This window comes from Pelecanus crispus, chromosome 3, assembly GCF_030463565.1.
Source record: "Pelecanus crispus isolate bPelCri1 chromosome 3, bPelCri1.pri, whole genome shotgun sequence".
NCBI classification, from domain to species: domain Eukaryota; kingdom Metazoa; phylum Chordata; class Aves; order Pelecaniformes; family Pelecanidae; genus Pelecanus; species Pelecanus crispus.
In genome coordinates this window covers 11,168,833-11,196,195 of record NC_134645.1, presented here as the reverse complement: position 1 = coordinate 11,196,195, position 27,363 = coordinate 11,168,833, and the positions used below count along the sequence as shown (strand labels likewise).

General features: G+C 40.1%; 1 protein-coding gene across 2 annotated transcripts; it reads left to right on the top strand.

Moving 5' to 3' along the window:
• Positions 1-1,013: 1,013 nt before the first annotated feature.
• Positions 1,014-26,652, top strand: ACTR2 (actin related protein 2). 2 transcript variants are annotated; one of them, XM_075706992.1, is made up of 10 exons: positions 1,014-1,061; positions 7,411-7,521; positions 11,106-11,120; positions 13,152-13,367; positions 17,454-17,526; positions 19,886-20,022; positions 20,816-20,965; positions 21,710-21,855; positions 22,251-22,383; positions 23,612-26,652. In XM_075706992.1, exons 1-10 carry the CDS (start codon positions 1,014-1,016, stop codon positions 23,780-23,782), a joined length of 1,200 nt encoding a protein of 399 aa, XP_075563107.1. In that variant the 3' UTR covers positions 23,783-26,652. The 2 variants fall into 2 exon arrangements, with proteins under 2 accessions (XP_075563107.1, XP_075563106.1); XM_075706991.1 differs by lacking the exon at positions 11,106-11,120.
• Positions 26,653-27,363: the final 711 nt, after the last annotated feature.

Here is a 27,363-nt window from a genome sequence, read left to right as displayed (position 1 = left end):
AATGCAAACTGTTTAGCAAGCAGACCTGGGCAAAACCCCTTGGGGAGAGTAAAAGCTCTTCTGGGACGTCGAGCTATGAAATAACACAATATTAATGACACATAGTTCTTTAACAGCTGCCTAATTTCACTGCGTGCAAGGAGAGCTGGTGGATAAACCCATCGTGGCAGGGGCTGCTGGGGAGGGGAAGGTGTGAGAGGGGCGGGCGGGCAGGCAGCCCCTCGCCCCGGAGGCAGGTGGACAGGCAGGCAGGCAGCTCCGAGGGCAGGCAGGCAGCCCCTCGCCCCGGAGGCAGGTGGACAGGCAGGCAGGCAGCTCCGAGGGCAGGCAGGCAGCCCCTCGCCCCGAGGGCAGGCGGGCGGGCGGGCAGGCAGCCCCTCGCCCCGAGGGCAGGCGGGCGGGCAGGCAGGCAGGCAGGCAGCCCCCGGGCCTGCGGCCTGCTCTCCTCAGGAAGCCGGGAACGCTGCTCCTGCCCGGCTCTCTGCCACGGCTGCCCGGGCACCTCGTGCATGCGCTCCTGCGGCGGCAGAGGAAGTGTCTGTCTGTCTGTCTGTCACGACAGCACAAGCAGCCATGGGGAGCTCGGTGACACACACACACTCCCCCGCCGCGGCACCGTCCCCGTCTCGGCATCGGTGAAACGCGGGAAGAACAAAATAAATCCGGTTATTTGCCTCGATTTTCGGGCCGCTTTGCTGTCCGGCAGCGCCCCGGCGGCGGGCCCGGGGAGCGGGGCGGCCTGTGGGGACGGGGAAGGCCGCGGGGAGCCGGGCCGCCGCCGCCACCATGGCAACGGGGGCGGGGAAGAGGCGGGCGGTGGCGGCGGGGCCGCCGCCGCGCTGATTGGGCGCTGGCGGAGGGTGACGGCTTCCGGCGTGCGCGCGCGGCGGGCGGCTAGGGCGGGCGGTCGGGCGCGCGCGCGCGGGTGGGGGGGGCCCGGCGGCGGCGGTTGGGGCGGCGGCGGCGGCGGCCGGGTCTGTGTCGGTGCGGGGCGGCGGCGGCGGCGCGCAGGGATGGACACGCTGGGCAGGAAGGTGGTGGTGTGCGACAACGGCACCGGGGTGAGTCGCTCCGGCCCCGGGACCCGCCCTGCCGCCGGGGCGAGGGGGGGGGAGGGGAAGCAGGGCGACTCTTCCCCCCCCCCCCCCCCGCTCCGCGACCCGGCCCGGCTTCCTGCCGGCACGCCCGTGGGCCGCGCCCGGCCTGCTGCCGCCGCTGCTACCGGGCCCGGCCGCCTCCCTCCCCTCCCCGGCGCCAAGGCGCTGCCCGGGGCCGGCGAGGGCCCCGCCGCCAGCCCCGGCCCGCGGGCAGCCGCCGCAGCACGGGAGGTCGGTGCGGGCCTGCGGAATGAATGGGCGGGGGGGAGCTCGGCGCGGAAAAACGCCGATCCCGGCGCTTTGCCGGTGGTTGGCTTATTTCTAAACCGGCTGAGCAGAATCTACCGTCGGGGGTCTTCGGTGCTGTGCCCGGTGCGCGGGGGTTGGGCTGCGCCCCCCGCCTCCCCCCGGCATTTTGCTGTTTTACCGGGCATATCTTAATTCTCTACATGACCCGAGCAAGTCTCTCTGTAGCAACGAGCACTTAACCAAAAATACTGATTTTTTTTTTTTTTTTTTTTTTAAACTCTGAATGAGCGCATTATACATTGAGCAGCCAGGGATGTGCCCTCTGTATGCAGGATTATTAGTTTCAGGGAAACGTGTGGGGTTTTTTTTGTTTAGGGTTTTTGGTTTTTTTCAGCTACTGGTCAAAATGGAGCGTCTTCCTTTTGTTAATACCTTCCTGATCTGCAGCGTGTGCTCAAAATTGGCAGTTTTTGATCAAGAGAGCCCCAAAGGTTTTCTCCCCATCCTTTCACCCTTTCTGCCCTCCATGAGCATGCAGGCACCCACTAGAAATTCATCCTTTTGTCAGTGGTACGCAGGCTTTGAGCCGCTTCGACAGGAAGTGAAAAAGATACCATTTTAAAGCAAACAGATAAGGTGCTATAGGTGGATATTTCCCCTTGGTAATTTTGTTTAGAAATCTAGGGTTTCCCCCAGTAGGGAAATATTGTGTGGAACGTTAACACGGCTGACAGCGTGTAAAGACCTCTTGAATGAAAAAAAAAAAAGGAAGTTATTTATTTTTTTTATATACACTTGGAATAAAGAAGACTTTTTTTTTTTCTTTTAAAGCCCAAGAGGGAATAGTTGAGACAAAGGATGTTGTTAGAGATTCAGCATCCTGAATCAGAGGGTTTTCCAGTTACTGTCTGAAATGATTAGAACGGTTCAGGAAGAAAAACATCACATTTGACAGTTCTGGGGTTTGACAGTTCTGATGTCTTCTCAGTTTTCCTCCTGTAGCAAAAAATATCTTTAATGGGGCTGGGGTCTGGAGCCTTTGGGCACTTTTTACACTATCATTTAGAAAAAGGAAAGAAAAAAAGAAGGCATTTACCATTTTCTTCTTACAAAGGGATGTGGAAGCTTTTTTGTTGGTGCCCCCCCCCCCCCTCCATTGTTTAATATTCTCATACCCAGGCCCATAACCCAAAGAAATTTTAGAGCTGCATCCTTTAGTGTGGTCCTTTACATAGCAATAAATCATCGAGTTGTAAAATGGTTAGTATATTGGTAGTGACAGCAGTGTTGTGCTTTGGCCAGTCTCAGTAACGTGTGAAGTGTGGGGTAGAAGCCATTATTTTTACCCAATTTCCCAAGGCTGGGTTTGTACAGTGTAACATATCTGTGTGTGCTTTTAAATCAAGAGACACCTTGGAATGTTACATTTTTTTCCTCTGTGAGTTGTACCAGCAGGATATAAATAACTATACCAGTGGAAGGTGCCTTTATAGTGCTGCTACTGCGGTGCTGAGAGGAGGGGCCTGTGTCGCTTCAGCTTGTGTTGCTTTGGGTTGTGTTTGGCTTCGAAGCAGAACAGCATGCGAATGGAAGTACCCTGGCCATAGAGTTCATTGTGTGGGAGAGCAAAGTATCAAGAAATAATTGTTAAATCAGTAAACTCATAATATTTAGGTTGAATTGGGATAATTAAACTGGAAGAAAGTTCCATTCAGTAAATCTTCCAAGCCTCAATTGCATATTGAGATTATCAATATTATCCTATATTGTCAAACCAGTATTTTTATAATATTTTTTCTGTATGACAAAGAAGAGATGCTTTATGTCAGAGTGATTTCTGATACACTGTGATATGTCATACTTAAAACCATGATTGAAATTAAATCTCTTGCCAGGTGCCAGAAATACTACATAAAACCGGAGAATATCTTTAGAAAAATTGGGTGCAATTTTAACTTTAGTCTTGTCTTTGAAATTTACTGTTCTTGTTATGCTGCAATAGGACTTCTAATGTATCTGGCTGCAACCAATCTTTGAGGAAGAGGTGACTAGAAGGAAGTTCTTGCAACACGTAGTGTAGCAGAGAGGCAGGCAGTGGTATCTGAAAGGTCTAAAGCATTAGAGATGGATGTTCTTATTGGTATAGGACAAGTTAAGTTACTTAGTGGCCTGTAAAATTGCTCTAAGTGTGTTTAGGGTTTTTGTTTGAGAGTTGCATCAGTGGAAAGAATCAAGCACAGAGACCTGATACGAACATTAGTATTCATTTTAAAACTTGTCACATGACCTGTTTGTGAGCTTCCTCATTCTTTTTGTTTGAAAGAGTACTTGTATGTATAAGTTCTTACTGCTTCATGACTCAGTAGGAAGTGAAAGAGTCAGTATAAACCACAGTGAAATGGAGAAGAAACTATATATGGTAAAACTTCTCACATACATGGTCTTGCACACAGGCAAACTAAGTAGCTTTCCTTAAAACATTCTGAATGCATAGCAAATGCATGCAAAAATGAATGATGGTGAACCCTTGGCTTCCTTGCAGAGATGCGTAAATTCATTGAGTGTTGGTGTTATTGTTCAAGACTTGATGTATACTGAGCATTGGATTGAAATTATATGATAATTGTTCCAAGGGGTGTGCAGAATAAGAGATAGAAGAGAAACAAGCGCACTATACTTAGATTTTACTAGAGAGTTTCAAATTGAGAATGTCAGGAACAGTGAGTATTTAATGTCTGGCACTAGAAAAGAGAAGCTGATTATATTGCAGACTACTGCCATTCATAACATTTAATTGAAGATTTTGGAGGATCTCCTGTAAGGGACGGGAGGGAGAAGTCTTACGTTTCTTGTCTCCCTTCAAAAATCTACAACTATTCAAGATCTATTATATGGGGATACGTTTGTGTTTCTTAGGTGCATTTACCTGTTGGTAGTTTTACCAAGTCTGATTCTTCAGCCATAATTCGCCATGTTACATCATCATGGACCTACCAAACCAGCTGTATATTCAATATCATGTCAGGGAGAATACTACAGTGGGGATGCTCCCATTGATGGGGAGGCTGATGCCCAAGGCTGACTTGTTCTCATCTTCACCGAAATTTCATGTAGCCTGGGGGGGTGTGTGGTGGTGCTTAAATTTCAAATTTGAAGGGAAAGACACAGAGTTAAAATTTTGCCCCATCTATCTACTATTGAGTTTACCAAACTTTGTAAAAATGTCATTTTTAAGGCTCTCAGTTCTGGCCTGAAAGGGGTAGGGACAGACCATGAGTGTCCAAGCTTAATCTTGCTCATTGTAGTTCACATAGATTAAATGTGTTTTAGGCTGGTTGGAGAAATGACAGTCTGCTTTTAAAATCTAGGATTTATTAATTGCCAGCATTGTTAACTACCCGGGAAGGTATGTCAAGGCTTTAATGTGGAAAGGGGCTGGAAGTTACTATTACAGTTCAAATAGTAAGAACTTAGAATAGTATTTTTGTAGGTTGGCATTTTCTAGGTCAGCATAGTTGTGTGTGATTTCAAGAGGTATTTTAAGGTTGTCCAAGAGGCACTTACTGATTTTGTGCAGTAGTCGTTTTGGTCGTGTATCTCAGTGGTTGCTATGTAATCCTCAGGGTTTATTTGCCCAGTTGGCAGGATTTAAAAGTGTGGGTAGCGGAGCTTCTTGAGGGGTGATCCAGTAGCTTGAGTTGTAAAGATTAATTTAGATGTTACTGGTCCTGTTACTTCTGTTGACCAACACAGTTGGTGATGACTGGTGGGGAAGTTGCTTCATGCTGGGGGAAAGAAGAGGAGGAAAAGCTGTAAGCAACTTTATGGGTGTAAAGGTGCATGGGCTACCTGGAGGTGCTTGTGGTTGTACTCGGACCAAGTAATGAAACCCTAAACTGGGGAATGGGATTGTATAGGCTGTTTTATAGAACTTCCTTTTAGCCTGGCCAGGTCCTGCACAATGGAACTTGTAACAAGCATACCTAAATATTTTAGGTGCAACAAAAATTGTGTGATTGCCTTGAATGCAGTAGTTTGCTAAGTCTGAAAGGGAGGGTTTTGTTTTGTTTTGGCTTTTAAATTTGGACACTATTATTTGGACTCCACTCAGTCCTTCAAAACAGTTCATATGTTTCCTTCTGGTAAAGTCTTCTGGTGTATTCAGGTAGTGTGATCCAAAAATGCTTGTGGCTGCTCTTTGCTTTCTTGTAGCAGCACTGCATTCTTGAATACACAGATAAGATCTATGTAACTCCTAGGTACTTCTGGCCTTAATATAAGCAAAAGATTTGATAAGTACTTGCCTTTTCAGAGAACATGGATTGAAGTAGAATGAGCAAAATGAGTTGTATACGCAGTGTCATTCCTCAGGTATTCCAAACAGCTCTGCCTTTGGAGACAGCAAGCACTGAATGGGTGAAAGAAATTAGGGTCACAAAAACAAAAAAAAATTCCCTTTCCCCCTGTATTAGCCCAGCTTTAATTAAAATATCTCTTGACTCTTTCCATAACTGGCAATACAAATTTTTTTCTGAAACAGGTACCCTTTTTACTGCAGTAAGGCAAATAATTTAGAGCAACAGAAGGTGACTTCATGTTACCGTTAGTGTAATGGCAGAATTCCCCTCAGCTGCAATTAGCTGTACTCTTTGCTGTGATAATTGTTTCAGTGGCAGTCTTCAGACCTCACTTCAGAAAACTCAGTGAATGTTTTGGAAATTCTAGCAGATGACTTTTTATGCAACCTGAATTGGATAATTAAGCTTTGGGACAGGGTCCCAAGGAGGCTGTGAATGTCTGTCCTTGGAGGCTTCCAACACACAACTGGTCAAAGCCATAAGCAACCTGGTCCGAATTCAGTGTTGACCACTCTGAGCCCAGCACTGGATGAGAGAGCTCCTGAGGTTCCCTCTGACCTGAATGGTCCTGTGATGCTGTGTTACTGCTGTTACACCTAGATGGTTGAGTAATTTTGCAGATGAAAATGCATAATATTTGGTTTGGGACTGCAGGATGTTGTTCTGGCATGCTGATGTAGTGCGATACACTAAGTATGCATCAAAAAGAGAGAAGCCTGCTCTGTATGAACTGCAGGCAGGACATAGGAGTAGGACATCATATATATATATTTATATATATACACATATATATATGAACAACAGAGTAGGAGAGCTGAAGAGCATAATTTGCTGACCCTGTGAGCTAAAACTGTAACTTCTTGCTGGTGTATTTAAAGTTCTTGTTTTACAGCTGAGCTTCCTCTAATGACTGGTGGTTTGGGGTTTTTTTTTTTTTTTTGTGCTCAGTTAATCCTCACTGTTTTCTTTGTGTATATACTATCTCGGGACCCAGTGATATAAAGCTTCCTTTCATACATATTTGGGTAACAAACACTCTTTCAGAGTATCCTGTTTGGTGTGAACTACCGTCAGCCGAGGTTTTATTTGTGCTGTTGTTTTTAGAAGTGCTTACTGCAAACTCATATTTTTATCCTTAAAAGAAGCCCTGAAAATTATGAAACTCTGAGAAGTCCATCTGAATTGCACAGACTCTCTGCTAGTTCACTGTTAAACACTTCTTATAACAGCAGAACACGTGAATTGGCAAGGGTTTTTTTTCTGATGTGTAATTCATTATGCTACTGTGTGCTCTAATTGGAGAGGCCATTTAATTTGGTCTCATTGGGTACTCATTATAAGGTGATCCATTATTACCAAAATGATGGGTTTCAGGTTGCTAGAGAACTTCTTTACAGAGTGGCAGGAAATCCAAATTCAAACACTGGACTCCTTTACACCTCTTAATGGACTTAGTAGTTTAATACTGTTTCTCAAAAATCTGACAGTCTGATTCAGAAAGCATTCTGGAAAATACTTTAATTCAGTTTTACAGATCTACACATCATCTGAAGTGTGTAAAATTGATTTGAAAGTATAAATCCAGTTGGTTTGCAGTTGGACACATGCTCTTAAATTTGGGCTTTTAATTTTTTTACCCCACACCAGGTTTCTGTTGGTAAACAAAAGTAATGCATATTCTAATGAAATTATTTATTCCTTTTCAGTTTGTGAAATGTGGCTATGCAGGCTCAAATTTTCCAGAGCACATTTTCCCAGCTTTGGTTGGAAGACCCATTATAAGATCAACTGCTAAAGTGGGAAACATTGAAATCAAGGTAAATTTTTTTCATTATTATTCCTTTCTGATGGATAAAAATAATTAGGGCAGCTTTTGACTTACGTAATGTTTGGAAATGCTTTTTCCTTAATTCCCCTTTATGCTGTTGCAGTATCTCTTGCTTCATTTCTGTATTGGGTTTTATCCTGTCACAAACTACAAAGTTACTAAGGAGGGTAATCTAAAGCACTGGAGGCCTTCAGATAGCACAGTGGAGGAGGCAGCAGGTAGGGCTCAAGTGGTTCTGGGCAAAAAGGGGCTTCTGATGCCAATATGTAAATGATGTCAAGATCAGAAGGCAGAAATAGGGCAGAAGTCACTAATGTTTGTCACTGAGCTGTGCTGAAGAACTGGTGGAGCTTTCAGGTCTTTCTATACTGCTTGCTTTCTACTCACAGTTGATCATCTGTGATCTTGTACGAGATGATTAACCTTGGTTGTGTTTGCGTTTCATTGTTTCTATTGGTTTTGTTTTCTTTTGTTTTTGCTGTTGATAGATGTGGGTACTCCACCCCAGTTAGAGATGGAGAGGCTGTGTTCAGGCTACTTCATCTTGGGAGGTTGCTTCAAGCTTGGAATGGGGGTGGGGAACACTGTGAGGATCTTTTTCTGAAGTCTGGGGAACTATTTCTCACTTTATTTTGTATTTACAGAGTAACACTTCAAATGTTAGTAGTTGCTTCTGCAGTGCAGACTTCAGTAAGTGTCTTGGCCCTGCTGTGTCACATCCTCACTTCTTGCTTCTAGCCACACATTCTCATCTTGTGCTGGTTGTACTGCTTGTGCAGTCATGTGGTGAGCCACTTTAGTGAGCTGATCCAGCTGAAAAAGAGTGATTTTTTTTTTTTTTTTTTTGTCAGGTAAAGTTTTGACTGCCTTACTAGACAGTTGTGGAAGCACCAGTTTGAGAGCGAGGCAGAAGCAGGAACTTGAGGGAGAAGCGGGAAGCAACACAGAACTGTAGAAGCCCTCACTTAGGCCAGTAAAGGTCAAGTAGAACCACATATGTACAGGCTTTCAATTTTGCTTTCCTTGTTGCTTCTGAGCAGCAGCTTAGTAAAAGGGAAAGAAAAAAATCTGCCCAGTCTTGTTCCTTATTTTCGGAACCCTATGGGTGACAAGAACTTCAGTTACCTGATTTCTGCTGCTGCCTGTAAAAAGTTACTAGTATCAGCAGAAGGCCATACTTGCAAGTCAAGAGGATGAAAGACATCGGACCTTTCCAAAATGTGCTTTTTTTTTTTTTAAATATTGCAATACCACTTACCTTGTGTCAGCTAGGACAATTTGGTTGAAAGGTTGGGGATCTTTCCCTTTCACAGTAGACAGGAGCTTTTGTAAGGAGGGGGAAGACATCTTCCTTTCTCTTGCAAGAGAGTTGGGGAGAGGTGTTTCTTCAGATATCTACTTGAACTTAATGTGACAAGGAGGACCTTCAAGGAGGTCCTGGTAAAGTTTTAGGAAAGTTATGCAGTGATTTACAAGTCTTAAGTCCAACAAAAATTCTCTTGCATGAAATTTCATTGTTGAAGTCATGGGTTTTTTCCAGCTGATCTGATACAGCCTGTCCTGCCAGTTCTGGTATCCTCTGATTATCTGATAACTTAGCTTGATATTGTTACAGATGTGGTGTTGAATTGGAAAGACAGGAGGTAAAGTGGGTAATTGCTATGAGATCAGTGTGAAAGAACCAGTAAACTACAATTCTGCGTGCATTGCCTGTCTTCTGCTTGAGCATGGATCACATGGGTGTATTTTAGAGAGTATAAACTGTGTCTAGATTCTTCCTAGAAGTTTTACAGCATCTGTGTATAATAGCTTGTCGCTCTTTCTTAAGGAAACAGTGTATCAAGAGAAGAAATCCCTGCCACAGATACTTTGGGTAGCCCAGTAGGATAATACAGTAGGAAGACTTGTTAAGTGTGAGTGCTGTTTTCCTTTGTGAGATTCTTGCAGATTTCCTAAAAAAAATGTATTTCAGTAGATGGGTTTTATGCCAAAATTTAATTCTAGCCATTCACTGCAAGTTCTTACAGGATAAGTTTAAAACTGAGTAAAGGAAGCTGGCAAGAAGATTATCAGTTTAACTTTTCAAAACTATTCAGAAAAGCTGTCATTCCTGTGAAACTCAAACTCTGTAAAAAGAGTATGGAAGCTGATCAAAACTGGTTATCGTCCATCTCTGGAGTTAGTGATTTCAAGTTGCTTTGTCCATGCTTTCCTTCTGGATTCTCATTTCAGCCAGCAGCAGGGATGTAGCTTTTTCTTCTACTCAGAGTTCCCAGCTCAGGACATAAACACAAAAGTTCAGTTATTACTGGGATTATTTTGCTTACAATTGCAACCTTAAAACTCTCAAACCAGAAGCAAAGATGATGCTCTTAGTTTCCTCTGACTAATCTTTGAAGCAGGTTTGGGGGTTAATAACCTTCTTAGGAAGGCAGGGTAGCTTTGACTAGTTAAAACAATTAGGATTTTAGGGCAGATCAGAACCAGTGACTTGCTGAGCCTTAGTTCACGTTCATGTCCATGTCCTACAGTTCTGCTCACTTTCTGCCAGAAACAGCCTGGAGAAGGTCATCCTCTGGGTTTGAAGTGAGGAAAGGGGCCACGTTCTGACCAGCCTTGTTGGTACTGCCTGTCCAAAGGCAGCTGCCAGAAACTCTGAGCACTTTTCCTCTGACACCATTTGCAGAATAAGTAGATTTGCCTTAATGATGCTGATAGTTACCCTATGGCTTTTGACAGTTTAGGTGACTCAAAGTCAATTTAATCAAAGGAGGAAAGATTCTAATAGTTGTGAAAATGGTTTTAGTATAATTTTGGACAATGTTTGTACACATACAATTTTGAATGATGTTTGTACACATACACTTCAAACTTCTCATCATGCTTCCTGGCTGCTTTAATTATCTTATCTTCCTACCTCCATAGCTTGCTGTAGGGAAAGAGCTTTGAGACACTGCTCTTACTGCTACACTTCATGATTGCTCATTTCTATTCTGAGAGTAGATGCCATAATTTAAGTAAATATCTCCTATTTGATTCTTTTTGGGTATTTTTTCTGTGATACATGAACAGATTAGCCTGCTTATAGGTGAATGCTTTTATGTTATAGTTTTCAGTTCTTGGGTGTTTAAAGTGGAATATTTAAAACAAAATTTAAATTTAGCATTTGTCAGAGCTAGTTATGGTTGTCAAATGCCTTGTGCAGTCTTGTCTAGTTCATATAAACACCTTGCCCAGGGTAAAACTCCAGTGTTACAGAATACTTATGCATGGAATCCTATTTATGAGAAAAAGGCAGGTATATTGATCTTGTTTGCAATGTAAGATGTGTAAACGTGACATGCCAGGGACGTGTAGCAATAGCTTCCTTTAAAGAGACATTTTAATCTGAGATCTGGAGAATGTTAGCTTGGCCCTAACTAAACTAACTGAGATCATTTCTCGCTGTACATGCATCTCTTTTCAGCCTATTTCTACTGTGTACTTAAAAATAATTTGAGAATTTCATTTAGGCCTTTTCTGACTTTCTTGCTTCTACCTTCTTTCTTCACCTTTCTTGACCTGTTGAAGTAGAATAACAAAAAGATGGTAAGTGAGGTGCCCCTGTGCTGCTTGTTTGCCATTTTTGCTTGATGGGACCTAGTAGCTGTTATGTTATTTTTTGATGCTGTTAATTGTTCTGTCTTGTCCTACATTTTACATTTGGATACATACTTATTTTGGACGTTGTTCATTGCTTTGGTTTACTAGCAACTAATTCATGAGAAAATGTTATGTATTGTTTCCAAATGCTACATAGTCTGTAGTTTTGCAAGATGTAAGAATAACTCCTAAAGATCAACATGAGCTAAGCATCTTTAACAGTAGAAATTGCTATATTTAACATTACAAACCAAGAACTTGAAAAAACTTTCAGATTTCAGTTAGACAAATATTACTGAGTACCGAAGTGGTGGAAATACTGGATGTCACAGTACTGGCTCCTCTCTGCAAATTCAGTTGTGCTGTCCTCCTTCCTCGTCACCTACCAAGTGCGCATGTTTGCTAGCGTGCTTTTTAAGAAAAATTGTTCTGTCCTTTAACTTTGTTTTAAAAGGATGTGAAAGTTTTGTGCAACTTCCATTGCACATTTGAATAGCGACTTTTCCTGGGCTGTCCTGTTTGGTAGCATAGAGCCTCAAAGAACAGTGCGCAAAAAAGACTTCCGATTCTTCTAACTGGTGGAGTTTCTGTCGTCTTAAATTCTCAGCAGTAACGTGGCTGCATGTGGAGTTTTCACAGTACAGTTTCACTAGAGTACATGTGATTTAAAATGATAGTCTTGACTTTTGTCTTCTGTACAGTAGATAACTGAAGTGTGATCTACTGTGCAAGGGAAAACAAATAAAATGCCTTGTCAGTGAGAGGGGGTAGAAGAGGAATGGTTTGATTTAAACTATTTTCAGTTAACCTCTTTTCTATATAGTCAACAGTAACTGTTTAGGTTACCTTTAAAAGAGGCACTATAAACCGGATGCCTCATTTTTTGTTGTGCATCTTTGTTCCCTGCATTGAATAGTAGGTTGAGTAACCCTCACTTCAAAGTTTTCTGTGCCACAGCAACTGCAGGCTGCTGTGGCATGTTTTTGTATGAAGGAGCTGGGTTTTTTGCAATTAAATTAGTGTAATATTAGTATGGAGATAGTGCTGTTGGTACATAGAAATATGTCCTTATAGGCTAAATACGAGCAAGTCAGTTAAGGCTTCTTTAGAAAAGCATGGAATATAATAGGGAGCAAAGATAAGATGTTACTGTGCATACTTCCTCTGGGAAATACGTGGGAAAGGAGAAGATATGATGCTACTAATTTAAATTTGCAATGTTTGCGTAACTAACTTTAATAAACAGATTGCTTAATCGGTGTGAAATGAGTGTACAAACTATGCATTAGTTGGTTGTATTTGTGTGAGAATGCATTACTGGGGTTTTTGGCTTGGGCCTTTTGGCATGGAACGGATGAGGGTATATTTTGTATTTAGATGTCTCTCTTCACACCCTACCGACATAGGCAATATGTAAACCATTGTTTCTTTTAATGTCTAGTGTGGAACTCCTAATCTCTTATTTGCTTTTGCTACTGTTCGGTATGCTTACTCACCACTCATTATTCCTTATTTGGTATTGTGCACAGAAATTTGCAATGTGCATGGAAAAATACTCTGCCAATCCCACCTACTACCCTTACGTGCTGTTTAGCATCTCAGCCCTTAGAAATTAGTTTTTGGTAAAAGAACTTTGGAGGTGTCAGTGGAAAAACATCTGTACTTATAAAGGTCTTTGTACTATCTTTACAGTACATCTAGCTGTAACTGGGTTTATTGGTTTGTTTAAGGTTAATTGGAAAATGGAATTAATAAAGTTTATTTTGGGAAAGATTTGGGATGGGTAACAGCCAAATTTAAATATTACATGAAATAGATTCTACTTCTCTCCTAAGTACCTGAAAACAATTCTAAAATGTGGGCTTTGTTTAAGAACACAGTTGGACACAGGCTGGAGCAGTTCGCTGTCATTCTTGAGGATTTGGTGTTTGGAAAACTTTGCAAGCACTGACATGTTTCTGTATTAAAATTTTACAGGATCTCATGGTTGGTGATGAAGCAAGTGAATTACGCTCAATGCTGGAAGTGAATTATCCAATGGAGAATGGCATAGTTCGGAACTGGGATGATATGAAACACCTCTGGGATTATACGTTTGGACCAGAAAAACTTAATATTGACACAAAGAATTGTAAAATACTACTCACAGAACCTCCCATGAATCCAACTAAAAATAGGGAGAAGATTGTGGAGGTATGTCTGTCTAGTAGAAACTGATATATACTGTCATTGAAGCATCACTAAGAGTTTTTAACCTCTTGGAACACCTGGTAACTGTCTGAGGCAAAGCAGTTCTGTTCTCTAACTAAAACTTGTCCTCAGCCATAGTCATGAAGGATACTGTGGTTAAATTCAAACAAGCTGATCTCATTCAAAAGCTGTAAGCAGGCTTCTTGTCTCAAGCCGTATCACCATTAAAACACAGAATTGGAAATATACGTTTATTTTCATGTATCTAGGATATATTGATTATTAGCTATTGGATGAATGTTAATTACTTCTGTAAGCCAGTAATGCTTCAGAGGAGACTGGGTCTTGAGCAAGATGATGCTTACCAGATGGAGCAGTGTTGTCGGAGGTATCTGAGACAAAGGTGTGATGACAACCATTAATCTTTGATTAATGCTAGGGATTATTGATGAAAGCCTTCTAAGAAGGAAAGCCTGGTTCTTGGATCCTTGATCTCAGAGTGCTGCCCTGGGTGACCTAAGCTCCATCTGAATCTCGTATTAATGTAGGTTGTTAGATGTATATTGTTCAGCTCTAGCAGCATGTGACAAAGACTTGATTTTGAAGAGCAGTAATGTGTGATGACAACAAAAAGTTTAGTTTCCCGTTTTTTTTTTTCTCAAGCATCATAGGTATTTTCAATTAATGTAAGTATTCAGTGTAACAAAAATGTAATTAAAAAAATGTCTTAGAGTAGCTGATAGGGCAGGAAAAATGGATTCTAAGTTTGAAACCTTATCCATTTATCAGAACTTTGAATATGAAGGCTTGTGTGTATATTTTTTTTTCCCCCCAAATCTGTTGCTTAGTCTAATGAGAATTTACCTTTATCATTACCTGTTGACCTTTCCTTTAAAATCCTTTTGCTGTCACAGCTACAGTAGTGCTTTCTGCAACGTGGCAGTGAATATATTTGCGCTAATCTTTTCTTTCAGCAACTTGGGAGCAAGTGAAGGATAGAAAAGTTGGAAAAACTTAAGTGGAAAAAATCAAACTGTACAATCTAAATTCAGCATTTCTTAGCAATTGTGGACATTAGGGACCTATTACCGAAGTATTATGTAATGCAACATTAGTAATACCGTCTATTGTATATCAAGTCAGCTGTGGTGTGATAGACATAGCAGATTATTCTGGGTGGCCTCCGTGTAGCAGGAATGGCTGAATTTCCTGTTCAGGCTTCTTTGCTTCTCAGCTGTCTACAATAGTGTCCTTGTTTGTGTTTTCCGGCTAAACACAAAAGGCTGGGTTTTAGTTATTCTGGGCCTGAGTAGTTTTATACCACAAATTTGAAAAGTCTTGCATGGCTTCTGAAGTCTGATAAAATACTTGTGTTGTCCCATTTGCTTTTTTAAACCACTGTAGAAATTGTAGATACTTAGTCAAGATCCAGAGGATTGGGGAGAACTAGAATTCAGTTCTGTAAATTTAAATTTGAGTTAAACAGAAGTTCATTGTTTCTGTTAATATTTTTAATGCATCACAGTGTTAGGAGGACTAGCAATATTTAGTTTTTAACCGCAACATATTTCTACTCCTTTTTCTTCCATTTTTGACACAGACTCCGCTTTTTCAGGGAGGCAAGCCCAGTATGAAGCAGAGGACCGAATTAAGATTTTTCCTAAAGCCTGCAGTAAACATAATAATGTCTCTGCATTTTGTGATACAGTGCAGTAGCATTTCAAAAGAAAAGCTTAGTCATCTGGACCACATCAAGATGATAGATAATGATATATGCTGTACTTCATTCTACTTCCAGTAATTCTCTTTCCTCACCCCATTGCTCCGTCAAACTCAGATGCATAGTAACAGCAGCAAGTGTTCACGACAGCTATATTGTAAAACATATATATTTTAAAAGTGCTGTTTCTTTCATAGCATGTACAAGACACTGGTTGCTTCTCAGCTTCACCGAGTGCTTGCTGTTTGTTTGTCTCTAGTTATCTGCTGCATTCTCATTCTGTAATACCCTCAGGAGCAGCCAGACTGTAATGGCATATCATGTAGCTGTAGAGATACTGTAGCACACTCACTTCTCCTAATCCCAAACTACTGTTATCTTTTTTCCCAATTTTTAGTTCTTCCTTTCTGTGCCCAATTAGAACATCACTTTGTAGGTAATCCAAAAGCTGCTGTCATGAGAAGAAGAATCTTTTCAGAACATCCTGCTCAGTGTTTACTTCTTAAGGTTTGTTAACATATATGTCCTGTGTCAAGACATTTTTCATGTCAAATAGAATAGACGTAGATGTCTTGAAAGGAAGAATAACCACCCCCCAAAGGCCTACATGTAGGTTATAAAAGGGTTTTGCAGTGGCTTCTAAGGTTTAGTACAATATGTGAAGGCAGTAGCTAATGCCATTTGAATATTCATTTTGTTGTATGAAGATGGTAATTTAGATTTTTCTTAAATTAGTTTTTCATTTTGTAAGCTCTTGAAAGACTCATTCATTGGAATAGTGCTGGGCTTAGATAATGGCTACTCAAATGGGATCTCTTTTTGAGTTGCTGCAGTTTCAACTGTTCCTTTTCTGGCAGACACTTCTGCTTCTTGTTTCTGAAGGTACTGCGTATGTGCTAAATTGTGGCCATTACAGAAGTTACTAGCCAGCCCTGTAGTGTCTTGTTCATTCTTAGCCCATGCACCTGACTACTGTATTAAATTTCCTTTTATATTACCCGCTTCACATTGGGAGTTCCTAAAAACCCAAAGCGTGATGTTCTCATGGCAGGATGCTCTGCAGCTCACCCTGTCTGTGTTCCTTTCTGCTTGACTTCTGCGCGTGCTCACAGCAAATGTCCCGAGAAAGGCAGCATCAGTCTTCCCAGGGGTTTTGCGGTGTGCTCGATACAGCTATGAAATAATTAACTTGACTTTTCCAGGGTCAGGTTTTTGATATGGGCCAGCCGTCTAAAATCACGCTATTGTAACAGATGAGGTTCTTCAAATAGTTCAGAATTCTAAAATTGTCAGGCATCAGCTTTTTTTCTTTAAAAATATTTAGATATCTTTTACTTGAGCTGTGGGAGTATTTAGGATTTAATCAGTTTCTAATCCTAGAAGTTGCAGAAGTGCTCAGGAGGCTGCAGAATAGCAAAAGCAAAACTTCCGTATGTGCTGGAATAATTGGAGTTCATCCGTTTTTCTTGGTAAAGCATTTTAAGGAGAAAACTTCTGTACAGTATGATTTGTTTAATTGGCCTTTTTTGTGTGTTTATAAAGAAGACAAGATCCTATAAACTTTGCATCCTTTAATCCTGGACTCTGTTTCTTCACTGAAACTAGTTCAGTGATTAGGGGAACCTAGTCTACAAGACAGGCAGTTACTTTTCATGTTTCAATAAGAGTTCTGCAAACCTGTGGTTTTCTGTGTGTAGTCACAGTTAGCCCTACCTGCACTATTTCAATTGTAGTGGATTTTGCACTGATTCTAGAAGTTTGTCATCAGTTGTGTTTTAAAGAACAGAAGAAGGCAGCCCAGATGCAGAGAACGACCTGTGACACTGGGCTTATTCTAGACCCATATGCCCAGGAGGCTGTTTGGTCTTTATGTGACATAGTCTGCAGTTGTACAAAGTTTGTAGGGCTTGATATGAAGAATAAAAAAAAACCCTGAACGTCGTTAGATTTAGAGCATACACCTTTAACAAAAATTTCATTCCCGAGTCACACTTCAGTAATGAAGTACTTGGCTGGTCTACAAGTACTGCCTCCTGCTCATTAAGCACTTTGGAAAACGTCTTAGTAAAGCTGCAGAAATTGGTGTGTGGGTTTCTTCTAAGTATTCACTTTCATTGCTAAACAATTGTGGAATATTTCATACAGCTCGTCTTGTGTGAACAGGTAAGGTGTAGAACCAAATGTAGTACTTACTGCCATGAAGCAAGTAGGTTTCTAGTGTTTGTGTAGAATCTGTGTGATGACATTTCTTGGAAAGTGTTTTTGATTAACAAATACAGAATTCTAGAAATACAGTTTTCAAACACCTATGAAATTTCTTTTAAGTATTTGGCCTATTTTGGATGTTAATTTTTGCCTTCATCTTACAGGTAATGTTTGAGACATACCAGTTTTCTGGGGTGTATGTAGCCATTCAGGCTGTTCTTACTTTGTATGCTCAAGGTAGGCAAAGATAACTTAAAATCCATTTAGTTTATAAATGTGTTGCTGAGCGAAAGTACTAATATGGTATTAATGGGTCTTGGGCTTAATTCAGCACTATTGTAAGTAAGCTCAGCTCTGACTTAATGGACTTGCTTTTTGTTTTGAGGAACTATTGATAGGTACCGCTGTCAGTGTTACTTTCATGAGCCAACTGTGGAGACACGCTTGTAAATTCAAAAACCTGGTTTATCGAAACTGTCATTGTTTCAGGGTGTAGTTATTCAGCATCAAGCCTTTGATTTTCTGATAAAGGAAACATTTATTACCATAAGTGAATTTGGCGATGATGACTAGGTGACTTTTGCACTATTTTCAGTTTAAAAAAGAAGTTGATTCTTTTTCTGTATATAGACTAGAATAAATGATGCTCAGCCTGAGGAGAAACTTACGGATTCACTGAATTCAATAGAAATTCTACAATTGACTGCAATCCAGCTAGGATTTTAAGTTGTTACTCAAGGACATCAGTTCTAATAACATGACTCCTTACATCTGTTTACTAGTGGCTTGGTGTATTTAGCTGTCACATAGCAGGACATAAATATCCTTGTCCATTAACATGTCACCATAGTTCCTATGTCCAAGAGCAAAAGTGATAGGGTACCGGAAGGGTGGTTCTGTTACACAAGTCATTAAAACCAGTTGAACCAAAACCACTTTTGCAGACCTGTATATTAATTTTATTTGCTGCAATCTGTGCTGTTACTCTTTTCCCATCCCCCACCCCCCCTTTGTTTTTTCTTTGGTTTGATTCCTTATAAGTAGTTAATTGACTAACATACGCGGTCTTAAATTCTGCTGTAATTGTATGTGTATTTTACTGTATAGTGCTCAATTACTTTGTGAATAACAAAATGTGAAACAACTTAGAGCAGTCCACAGTGTTTCCACATATTATCATGTAAAACAAAGTTCAAGACTTTCTAAGGTATAAGAAACAAGTGGTTCATAGATAGAACGTTTGCTTTTGAAAATAAAAAAAGCCCTTTAAAATCCTGCTTATTTATATGACATTAAAGATTAAAGTAGTGGCTAAAATCACATACAGAGACGTGCCTCATTTCAGTGCACCGCATTTTGTTGCTGCTGTTAAAACTCTTTTAAGACTAATTGTTGCTTTTACCTGGAATTCTGTGTGCTCATGTGCCTTTTAAAGGCAAAGGGGTTTATATATCAAAACCTAGTTCTAATTAGGAAATTCTTTAGCAATTCCTCAGAACAGTCTTTTGGAGTTAGGTGTATTACCTTGTGACTGACTGTTTCCTTCCTTACTGTGTGTGTCCAATTGCAAGACTTGTGTTTGCGTAGCAGTTATTCCAGTTCACTGATAAATCTGAAGATGTGATCACACAAGTGAACAATGGCGTGTTCTTTGGTTCATTTGAGGCAAATAACCAATTTGTTTGCCTTCTGTTTACAAAGCTTGAGCAAATTACAGTAGCCGACCCAATGCACCTTGCCATTACATATTAAATGTTTCTTCGTTATTTTAAGGTCTCCCCTTAAAATATATTTTCTTGCTTTAGGTAGCTTGTGAGAAACTATAAAACTGTTTTCTAATCAACTTTCACCATTAATTCTGCTTCTTATTTATTTTGTTAGTGAAGTATAGAAACTTCTGTTTCTACATGCTTATGATATCTCAGTTTTGTACACCTTAGAATTTAATGGTTTTATGGTAAACTTTTTCCACCAGAGTTAATTTCTTTAGTCTATGAAGGTGGATCTGATTTAGCCTAATGCTATTTCTGTGGGGAAAAAAACAGATGTGCTGTATAGTCCAAATATTCTCTACTTTATGAAAGCATTGTTTTGTTTTTTGAATACCAGTCAAAATCAACAAGTCCTAATAGTTGTAATAAGGTAAACTTGTGGCCTGAATACCTCTAGGTTTCTTCATATTTGAAAAATTAATATAAGGTTGCACATATACAGCTGAATCTGAAGAGGAATTTGTGCCCCAACAAGCATTTAATGATCTTAGATATTCTCTTTAATTATAAAGAGTGCAACTTAAGATGTCAAAACACCAGGCAAAATTGTGAATGGTAGAGTTATGAGCATCGAGGAAGAAGTAGAGGTAATACTTTTAAAAAACATGTATGAAAGCATTTGTGACCATGAAAACCTTAAGTTTAAAATGCAGCTGAATGAACTGAATTTTAAATTGTGAGTACTTCTCCTAAAATGGTGACTGGGGGAGCAGAGGTTGTGTTAAGATTACAATGAAAAATCCTACCTTAAACTTGCTACTGTTCTGCTCTATTTATGAAGGTGCTAATAAAAGTTGTACCAACCCCCACCCCCATTCTTTCAGGTTTGTTGACTGGTGTTGTTGTGGACTCTGGAGATGGCGTAACTCATATTTGCCCAGTTTATGAAGGTTTCTCTCTCCCTCATCTCACCAGACGGTTAGATATCGCTGGGAGGGATATCACTAGGTACCTCATTAAGGTAAGCTGGAAAGAATTTTTAAAGTTGAAGCTGGTATCTGCAGTCCATTGGTTCAACTTAAAACCTTGATAGCAAGAAACCAGTATACGTTTTCTCTTTATTGTTCATATGTTAATTACATAAAGAACTGCTGTATTCTCTGTACTGCTTCTGTCTATCCTTACTATGTTTCCTCATCTAAGTTGCATGTGATATTCTTGATATTATTCAGAGACTTCACATTTTCTTAGTGACAGTCTTGTAGCAAGGGATTTTATTCTGCATTTGGGAAGGAAAACCTCAAAAGTTGACTTTCTTGATACATAAAATGAAAACAAAACTGTATTCTATCAGTTCTGCTCATCTATTTTCAGAAAGGCTTTTTCTTACAGTGTGGAAAATAGCATAGTGATTCTTCCCTGATTATTTAAGAAGACTATGTTTTATAGACTATTTGTTTGGGGTTTTTAAATATCAGCAACATTCTGGATTGACAAATCTTATGGTTAAACTGGAATACTGGCGTGTTCAGAAGTGAAGTCCAAAACATTAAGAATTATTTTGGCTATGTTTCACTTGTCTTTGTAATGGTTATACTGAAAGATGTAATGGCAAAAAAATTTCCCACTTGGAGTAATGCTGCTGCTATTCTACTTTTCTGGTAATAATGGATACATTGCGACAGATTTGACTTAATAATAAATTTGCAGTTAAAAAAGGGAGACTTTTAAAGATAAGTGAACGTACTCATCTACTGATAAAGAGATCTGGACTGTTCCTCTCATTTACTGCTAACCTGATATGTTCCCTGTAGCTCCTCTTATTGCGAGGATATGCTTTCAACCATTCTGCTGATTTTGAGACTGTTCGCATGATCAAGGAAAAGCTATGCTATGTGGGATACAACATTGAACAGGAGCAGAAACTGGCATTAGAGACCACAGTACTAGTTGAATCCTACACGGTGAGTGTTTTGAGACAGCTTTTCTTGTCCTGAACTTCATAGGTTTAAATTCAGGTAGCATTTAGCTTTGATTCCTTCTAAATTTTTCTTGGCAGTAGCTCACTTCCGAGACATAGGAGTCTGTAGAATCACATTACTTGGTTCTGGGAAAACTTTTTAAACCCTTTTTTTTTTCTTCTTTTCTTTTTTTTTCTTTTTTGCTTTTCCTTTTCAGATTTTCCATAAGACTTTGTACTCAATTTTGTCATGGTAGATCATTGAAATTTGAATGTTGTAGTACAGGAACTTGTAGAGAAAGTGGACTTACTCTAGCATGTCAGCTTGTTTCAGCTTCATCCATCTAGCAGTAACATGAATGAGACTGATATCTGGTGACAGGAATGGTAAACTTGGTCTTAGTGGAAGCTTCCTGTCATCACACATGGAAAAACAGAACTTGCAGGAAAGCATAACTCTTGCTGCAAGATCATCTTTTAAATCGATATTAGGAGCTGTATTGCAAGGAAATGTTTGCTATGTCAGTATCGATGTATCTGGTCCCTGATGTCTTGAAGTAAATTGCATAACGGTTGAAGAATTTGTGTCGTCTTTTCAGTAGTACTGAATGACTTCTTGCAGTGGTGACAATTATCAACAATTTCCTGTTTTAAAACATTAGGGAACAATGTAGGTCATTTCCTCTTGGTTTGTTTAGTATCCAAATGGCTAAAAGTAGTCTTCTAAGTCGTGTTTTTTCTTCACTAGCTCCCAGATGGCAGGATTATCAAAGTTGGTGGAGAACGGTTTGAGGCACCAGAGGCTCTCTTCCAGCCTCACTTAATCAACGTAGAGGGGGTTGGTGTGGCTGAATTGCTGTTTAACACCATCCAGGCTGCTGACATTGATACCAGGTAAGAGCAGAACACTTAAAATCCTCTGTCAGGGTGCAGGAGTGATGTGAGAACTGCATTTAAACAAAGTAACAGCTTTTGCTTTAGACACTAATATGTGCGCTGCTGGGGGAGGGTGTATACTGGGAGTGGGGCTTAGTCTGAGATCTTGGAGCTTAATGGGTTGTCTTGACTATTTTGGTACAAACGAGCAAGGGTAAAATCTTGAAAGCACAGTATTTTTTTTTTTTTTTTTTTTACTGCTGCTTTCTGGGATGCCTGGAAAAGCATGAGCAACTTGTGCAACATCTGTCTTCGTGTAGTGATTGGTTTTTAGATTTGTATTTACTCCCCTGTGTGTATTTGTACTACGGAGTATACTATACGACACTAGAAAGACTATTTTTTTGGGGCAGGTCTGAATTCTACAAGCACATTGTGCTGTCTGGAGGGTCCACCATGTACCCGGGGCTGCCTTCGCGACTGGAGCGGGAACTTAAACAGCTCTACCTGGAACGAGTTCTGAAAGGAGATGTGGAAAAACTCTCGGTAGGTACCGAGTCGCTGCTTTATTTGTGTGGGGCCGAGGTTTATCCTAAATCCCCACTAGAGGGAACCAAGTAGTCATAAATGACGGAAGCTGTGGGTGGCCCTCCGTGCAACGTGCAAAATTGCTGCCTCTCGGTTCTTCACACCCCTGCGTTTCGTATAGGTGGCTCGTGTGTATATACTTGCAATAAAGCCACCTTCTAGTCCACGCTAATAGCAAGTAATTCCTGAAGTCTTGGGTTAGTTTGAATGTGAAATGGGCTGATAGATGCTAGGGCGCAACTTGTAGTGTAGGTTAAATGAAGCTAATGAGTTTTTGTGCCTTGAAGTCATCACTGAGCAAAATTTTTTTTTTTCTTTAAATATCTGAAATTTTTGGTTCATGCTATAAGTGAAATACTCAAAAGTAAGAGGCTAGGGTTCTCATACACCTTCAAGTGGAATAAGGTTCCCTTGTTCATTGGTTACTGTGATAAGCAGGCAACAGCCACACATGTTACAGAGGTAACACTGCATTATAACCCTATCTGCTTTTCAAGGAGGAGATATTTACAGAGAAAATTCCTTTGAGTGGAGTTTCTAAGGTTGAACTTCCCTAGTTCTTAATACAGTGTTCTCTAAAGATCTTTTGCAGCTATGTGGAATGACTCAATTGTACACAGTGTTTCAAGTCTAAGACAGTATTTCACACATAGTTTTGACTGTACTTATTTTTGCTCTTGAAGTTAGAGCTTTAGCATCGAAGAATTTAAGGGAATATTAATTAGCTAAGCTGGTCTGGATTGTGTAAATTTAAAATCTGTTCCATCTGCACTTCTAAAACTTGGTATAATTCTAAAATATTTTGTGATTTGATGATCTGGTAACTTCTGATAATTTTAGCCATCGAAGCTTAGGAAGCATTTCACTCTTTACTGTGTTCATGAAATGCAAAAATACGGTCTTTAATTTTGTGTTCTGACTCCTGGGCTTTTTGTGGATACACTAAAAGTATAATTTTGGGGAAAGTGTCAATAGCTGTCTCTAATTTCCAGTGCAAAGTAGTTATTTTACTTTGGTTGCGCAAGCTGGAAGCTCACGCAGAGTGCTCTATGCTAGCATTTCAATTTTTTGGTTGCATTTTTCTCACTAAACAGTTTCCATTTCATTGTTCTGGTGGAAAGCACAATTTTATTTTGAAAGGCTTTGTTTCAAGAATCCTAGTTACAGTTTCTTTTCTTTTTCTTAGAAATTTAAGATCCGAATTGAAGATCCACCTCGTCGAAAGCACATGGTGTTTTTGGGTGGCGCCGTTCTAGCAGACATCATGAAAGACAAAGACAACTTCTGGATGACCCGACAAGAATACCAAGAAAAGGGAGTGCGTGTGCTGGAAAAGCTTGGTGTGACTGTTCGATAAATCCCAAAGCTTGTTCCCATCACATGTCTAAAGCTTTTTTCCTTTCATTGCCAATCTCTGAACTCACTCAGCTACATGCTATGGAAAGGCCTGTCTGTGGCCTTTTGACCCAAAGGTCAGGTTTTGTTCTGGTTTCTTGGGGTAGCTTTTGTTAAATGTTTCTTAATGTGGCTAAATTTGACTATTAAATTTTGACCACTTCCCTGCAAACAAAACAGAGCAAGAGCAGCCTGTCTACTTCATTGTTCCTTCCCGGTAGGCAATTGGGTAATTCTGGTAGGCTTTTTCTTCTGGGTTTATTGCTGTAGTACTGCTAGCTTTTGTCTCTAGTTCACAAGGGGTGGTGTGCCTTTTTTAGCATAAGAAAACGTTTAAACGGGAGTTTTTGCTATTGGATCATTGTGGTGGTTATCTTTGCATCTTTTTGCTTCTCTCTACGTGAAGATTATAATTTTTTTTTTTCCTTTCCTGCAATTAGGAATTTTCATTAAACATTGTTAGAAACTAGTTTAGCTGGAATGGCTTTAACACACTGTTTCAATGTAACGTGGTTCCATATGCACTGCTGCCTAAACTGGCTTCTGAGGTGGTTTATCCTTAAAGGTGGTGGTGGGGCTTTCATACTATATTTCTCTAAGTGGGCATGTACACAGTTGCCACAAACAGAGAAACACCTGATACTCTGGCAAATGTAAATTTGTGGCCTTAGGTGTCTTTTTCTGGAGGAAGGAGACAGGTTTGAGCTGTGTTGCTTTTCTGTTAAGGGACAGCTGGGGGTCAGTCTGACCAAAAATGCCTCTTTTTATAGCTCAATTTTGGTACTGTGTTGTCTCAGCATAGGGAGCAAGAATGTTAAATTAGCTATACTGTAATTGTTGAGAAACTTAGATATGCTGAGACAGGAGCCTCTAAACTTCTGAAGAGATTTAATGCTTTCAGAAATGCTTGTGAAAACTGTAACTATAGATATTAAAACCCCCAAAATTAAGTTTTAAAAGTCTGATGTTTTAAGTGCTTGTATGTACATCAGAAGCACTTCCATTAAACTTTACAAGTATATTAAACTAGTGCCAAGTAGTTACTGCAAATGAGTATTTCAATGACCAGTGTTTATTGCAGCAAGCAGATATTTATAAACAACCACTGGCAGTAGGTTATAAAGAATGACCCATATTTGTTCCAGTTAAAAATAACATTGGAGTATGAGATGATGTTCATTGGTAAATATCCACAATTCATTTTGTCCAGTCTTGATTTTTGATACTTAACATGGGATGGGGAAGGAAGTGAAAACCAGTGATGAAAGTGCTGTTTCCAGAAAGTACATTAAAGCTGAGTTGTTCTGAAAAATGGAAGTTGTCACTAGTAATTATCAGCCATCTTCTCTGAGTATAGTTGCCTGTATTTTCTTCCTACTAGCAGACTGGTAACTGTCTTTGCAATAAAATCTGCCTTACATAAAGCATAGCAAAAACTGCTTCCATACGAATGCCAGTTAGACTTACTTCTACTTTGCTTTTCATGGAAATATTATTATCTCTTCTTACTGGTTTTCCAAGCCTACCATAACATTTAAGCCTAAGGAAGTTAAGATCTGCTTTTGACTTCCAAACCTTGGAATGTACAAGATATGCTTTCATATATTTGCCATTTGTCTACATCTTTACATTAATAATTGACCCCAGGAACATGGAAATACTAAACTCCCTTGGATTCTGAAAATTTGCTTTCTAAATCGAGCAGACAGCTTCCTTTTGGCTGAGCGAGCCAAACAGGCAGAAACCATGTCTGCATTTCTTTAATAACAAGACAGTCGCTATAGTATTGCTAGTAATGACCATTTAATTATAGGTGGGTGGGGTTTTTTGCAGCTATATTTACTCTTAACTTGAACAATATGAATTTACAGGCATGCCGGTCATGCCTCAGTGCATGCACTTAAGCGGTTACTAGATTTTTGGGGACGTGAATGTAAGGGGTAGTCTTCTGAACATTTAATACACAAGATTTAAAAATGCTGTGGGCTTGCTTTAGAGCTATGGTTTCTCATGTGACTGTCTCTGGGCTCTTCGGACAGTGTTGAGAATCATGGAAATAAACCAAAGAATGACTTAAAAACCTTTTTTGAATGACAATCTGTCATGTGATTTTTTTCGAAGCTAGACCTTGACCCTGCAACCCCTTTTCTAAACCATCTTCTCCCCTGTTCATTGGCTTCGGTTAGATACGTGCATGTTTGAGTAAAGGTTTTGGAATTTGGCCCTTTCACTAGAGAACTTCACAGCACCGTGAGTAATAAATGTCAGTTGATTGTGCAGAATCTTGGGTTTCCATGGAAACCACGTATGTATTAAAAAACAAAAAAAAGCAACTAGCATTTTAAATTACACCTGTGGTGGATTCAGAGGAATGCATATGTAATCCAAATACTGAATGGGGTGTTCCAGTTGTGCTCGGTGTGGTTCTCCATGTGTGCGTGTGCACACACGAGAGAATGTGTGTGTGTGTGCTCTCAGCTGACAGCTTCAATATTGCCATGAAAGCAATCTGGTTTTAAAGTTTTTCTTGAAGACCAAATAACTTGAGTTGTATTTACAATATGCTTCAGCTCCTATAAAATTAGAATAGAAAATGCCGCATCAGTTGTAAGTTTTTTGGGAACATCCTATTTTTAATGTTAAGCTGCTTCAAACCTCCCCCCCCTCCCCCAGTGTTCTAGGATGTTAACCGATGTAACACAAATGGCTTTTTATACAGTTCTGAATAATGTTAACACACAACACCGGTTGAGACCATGAATGGAAATAAACATCTATTTAAATTGACAGGTCTTTTCAATACAAAAATAAAATCGGATTTTTTTCAAAGTAGATTATGTTTGCTTTGTTTCCTTTGGGAAATCACAGTTCTGTCAGTTTTTCTCTAACTTAACTCCCATCACAAAACTATCATGAGCTGCTTATGCTGAGGAAATCTGACATGGCAAAATAACGTGTTCCCTGTTGATTGCTGTCGTAGAGTGAGAAAAGCACCCCCACTCCATTCTCTAGCCAAGACTTCAACTCCCTCCATCCTAGTTTCTTTAAAAAGCAAATAAAATCCTTATCCTTGGACAGGAATCTTTTTTTAGTTCAAGCTCTATGCTCAGTACTGCAAAATGGGAAGAGCCCTCAACTTGTATTGACTTCAGCATCCCTGGCTAAGCTCAGAAGCCACATCGCAATGCTCTGTTTAGGAAAAATCTCCTTGGCATTGTGACCTCCTGTGCTACTTCACCTGCATCCCTCATTTTAACTGATCGAAGAACTGTATGAGGGGTTAACGTGTAGCATTTAGAAAGATGCACTGGTTTGAAGCAGCTCTTGCACCTGAAATTTTGTAGTTCTCAACTTGCTGTGTATATTAGTGGCTGGCCTCCTATCATGATGCATTTATCTGGCTTTTGAAATGAGCTCAGCCAGCTCATCGTACATGCTGTTCTGTATGTATGTTCCCCAGGCATCATGTCCCCAGTAGGATAATGGCTTTGGTTTTCTTAGAGTGAATCAGTATGTGCAGTTTGGCCCTGGGTGCGTCTGGCT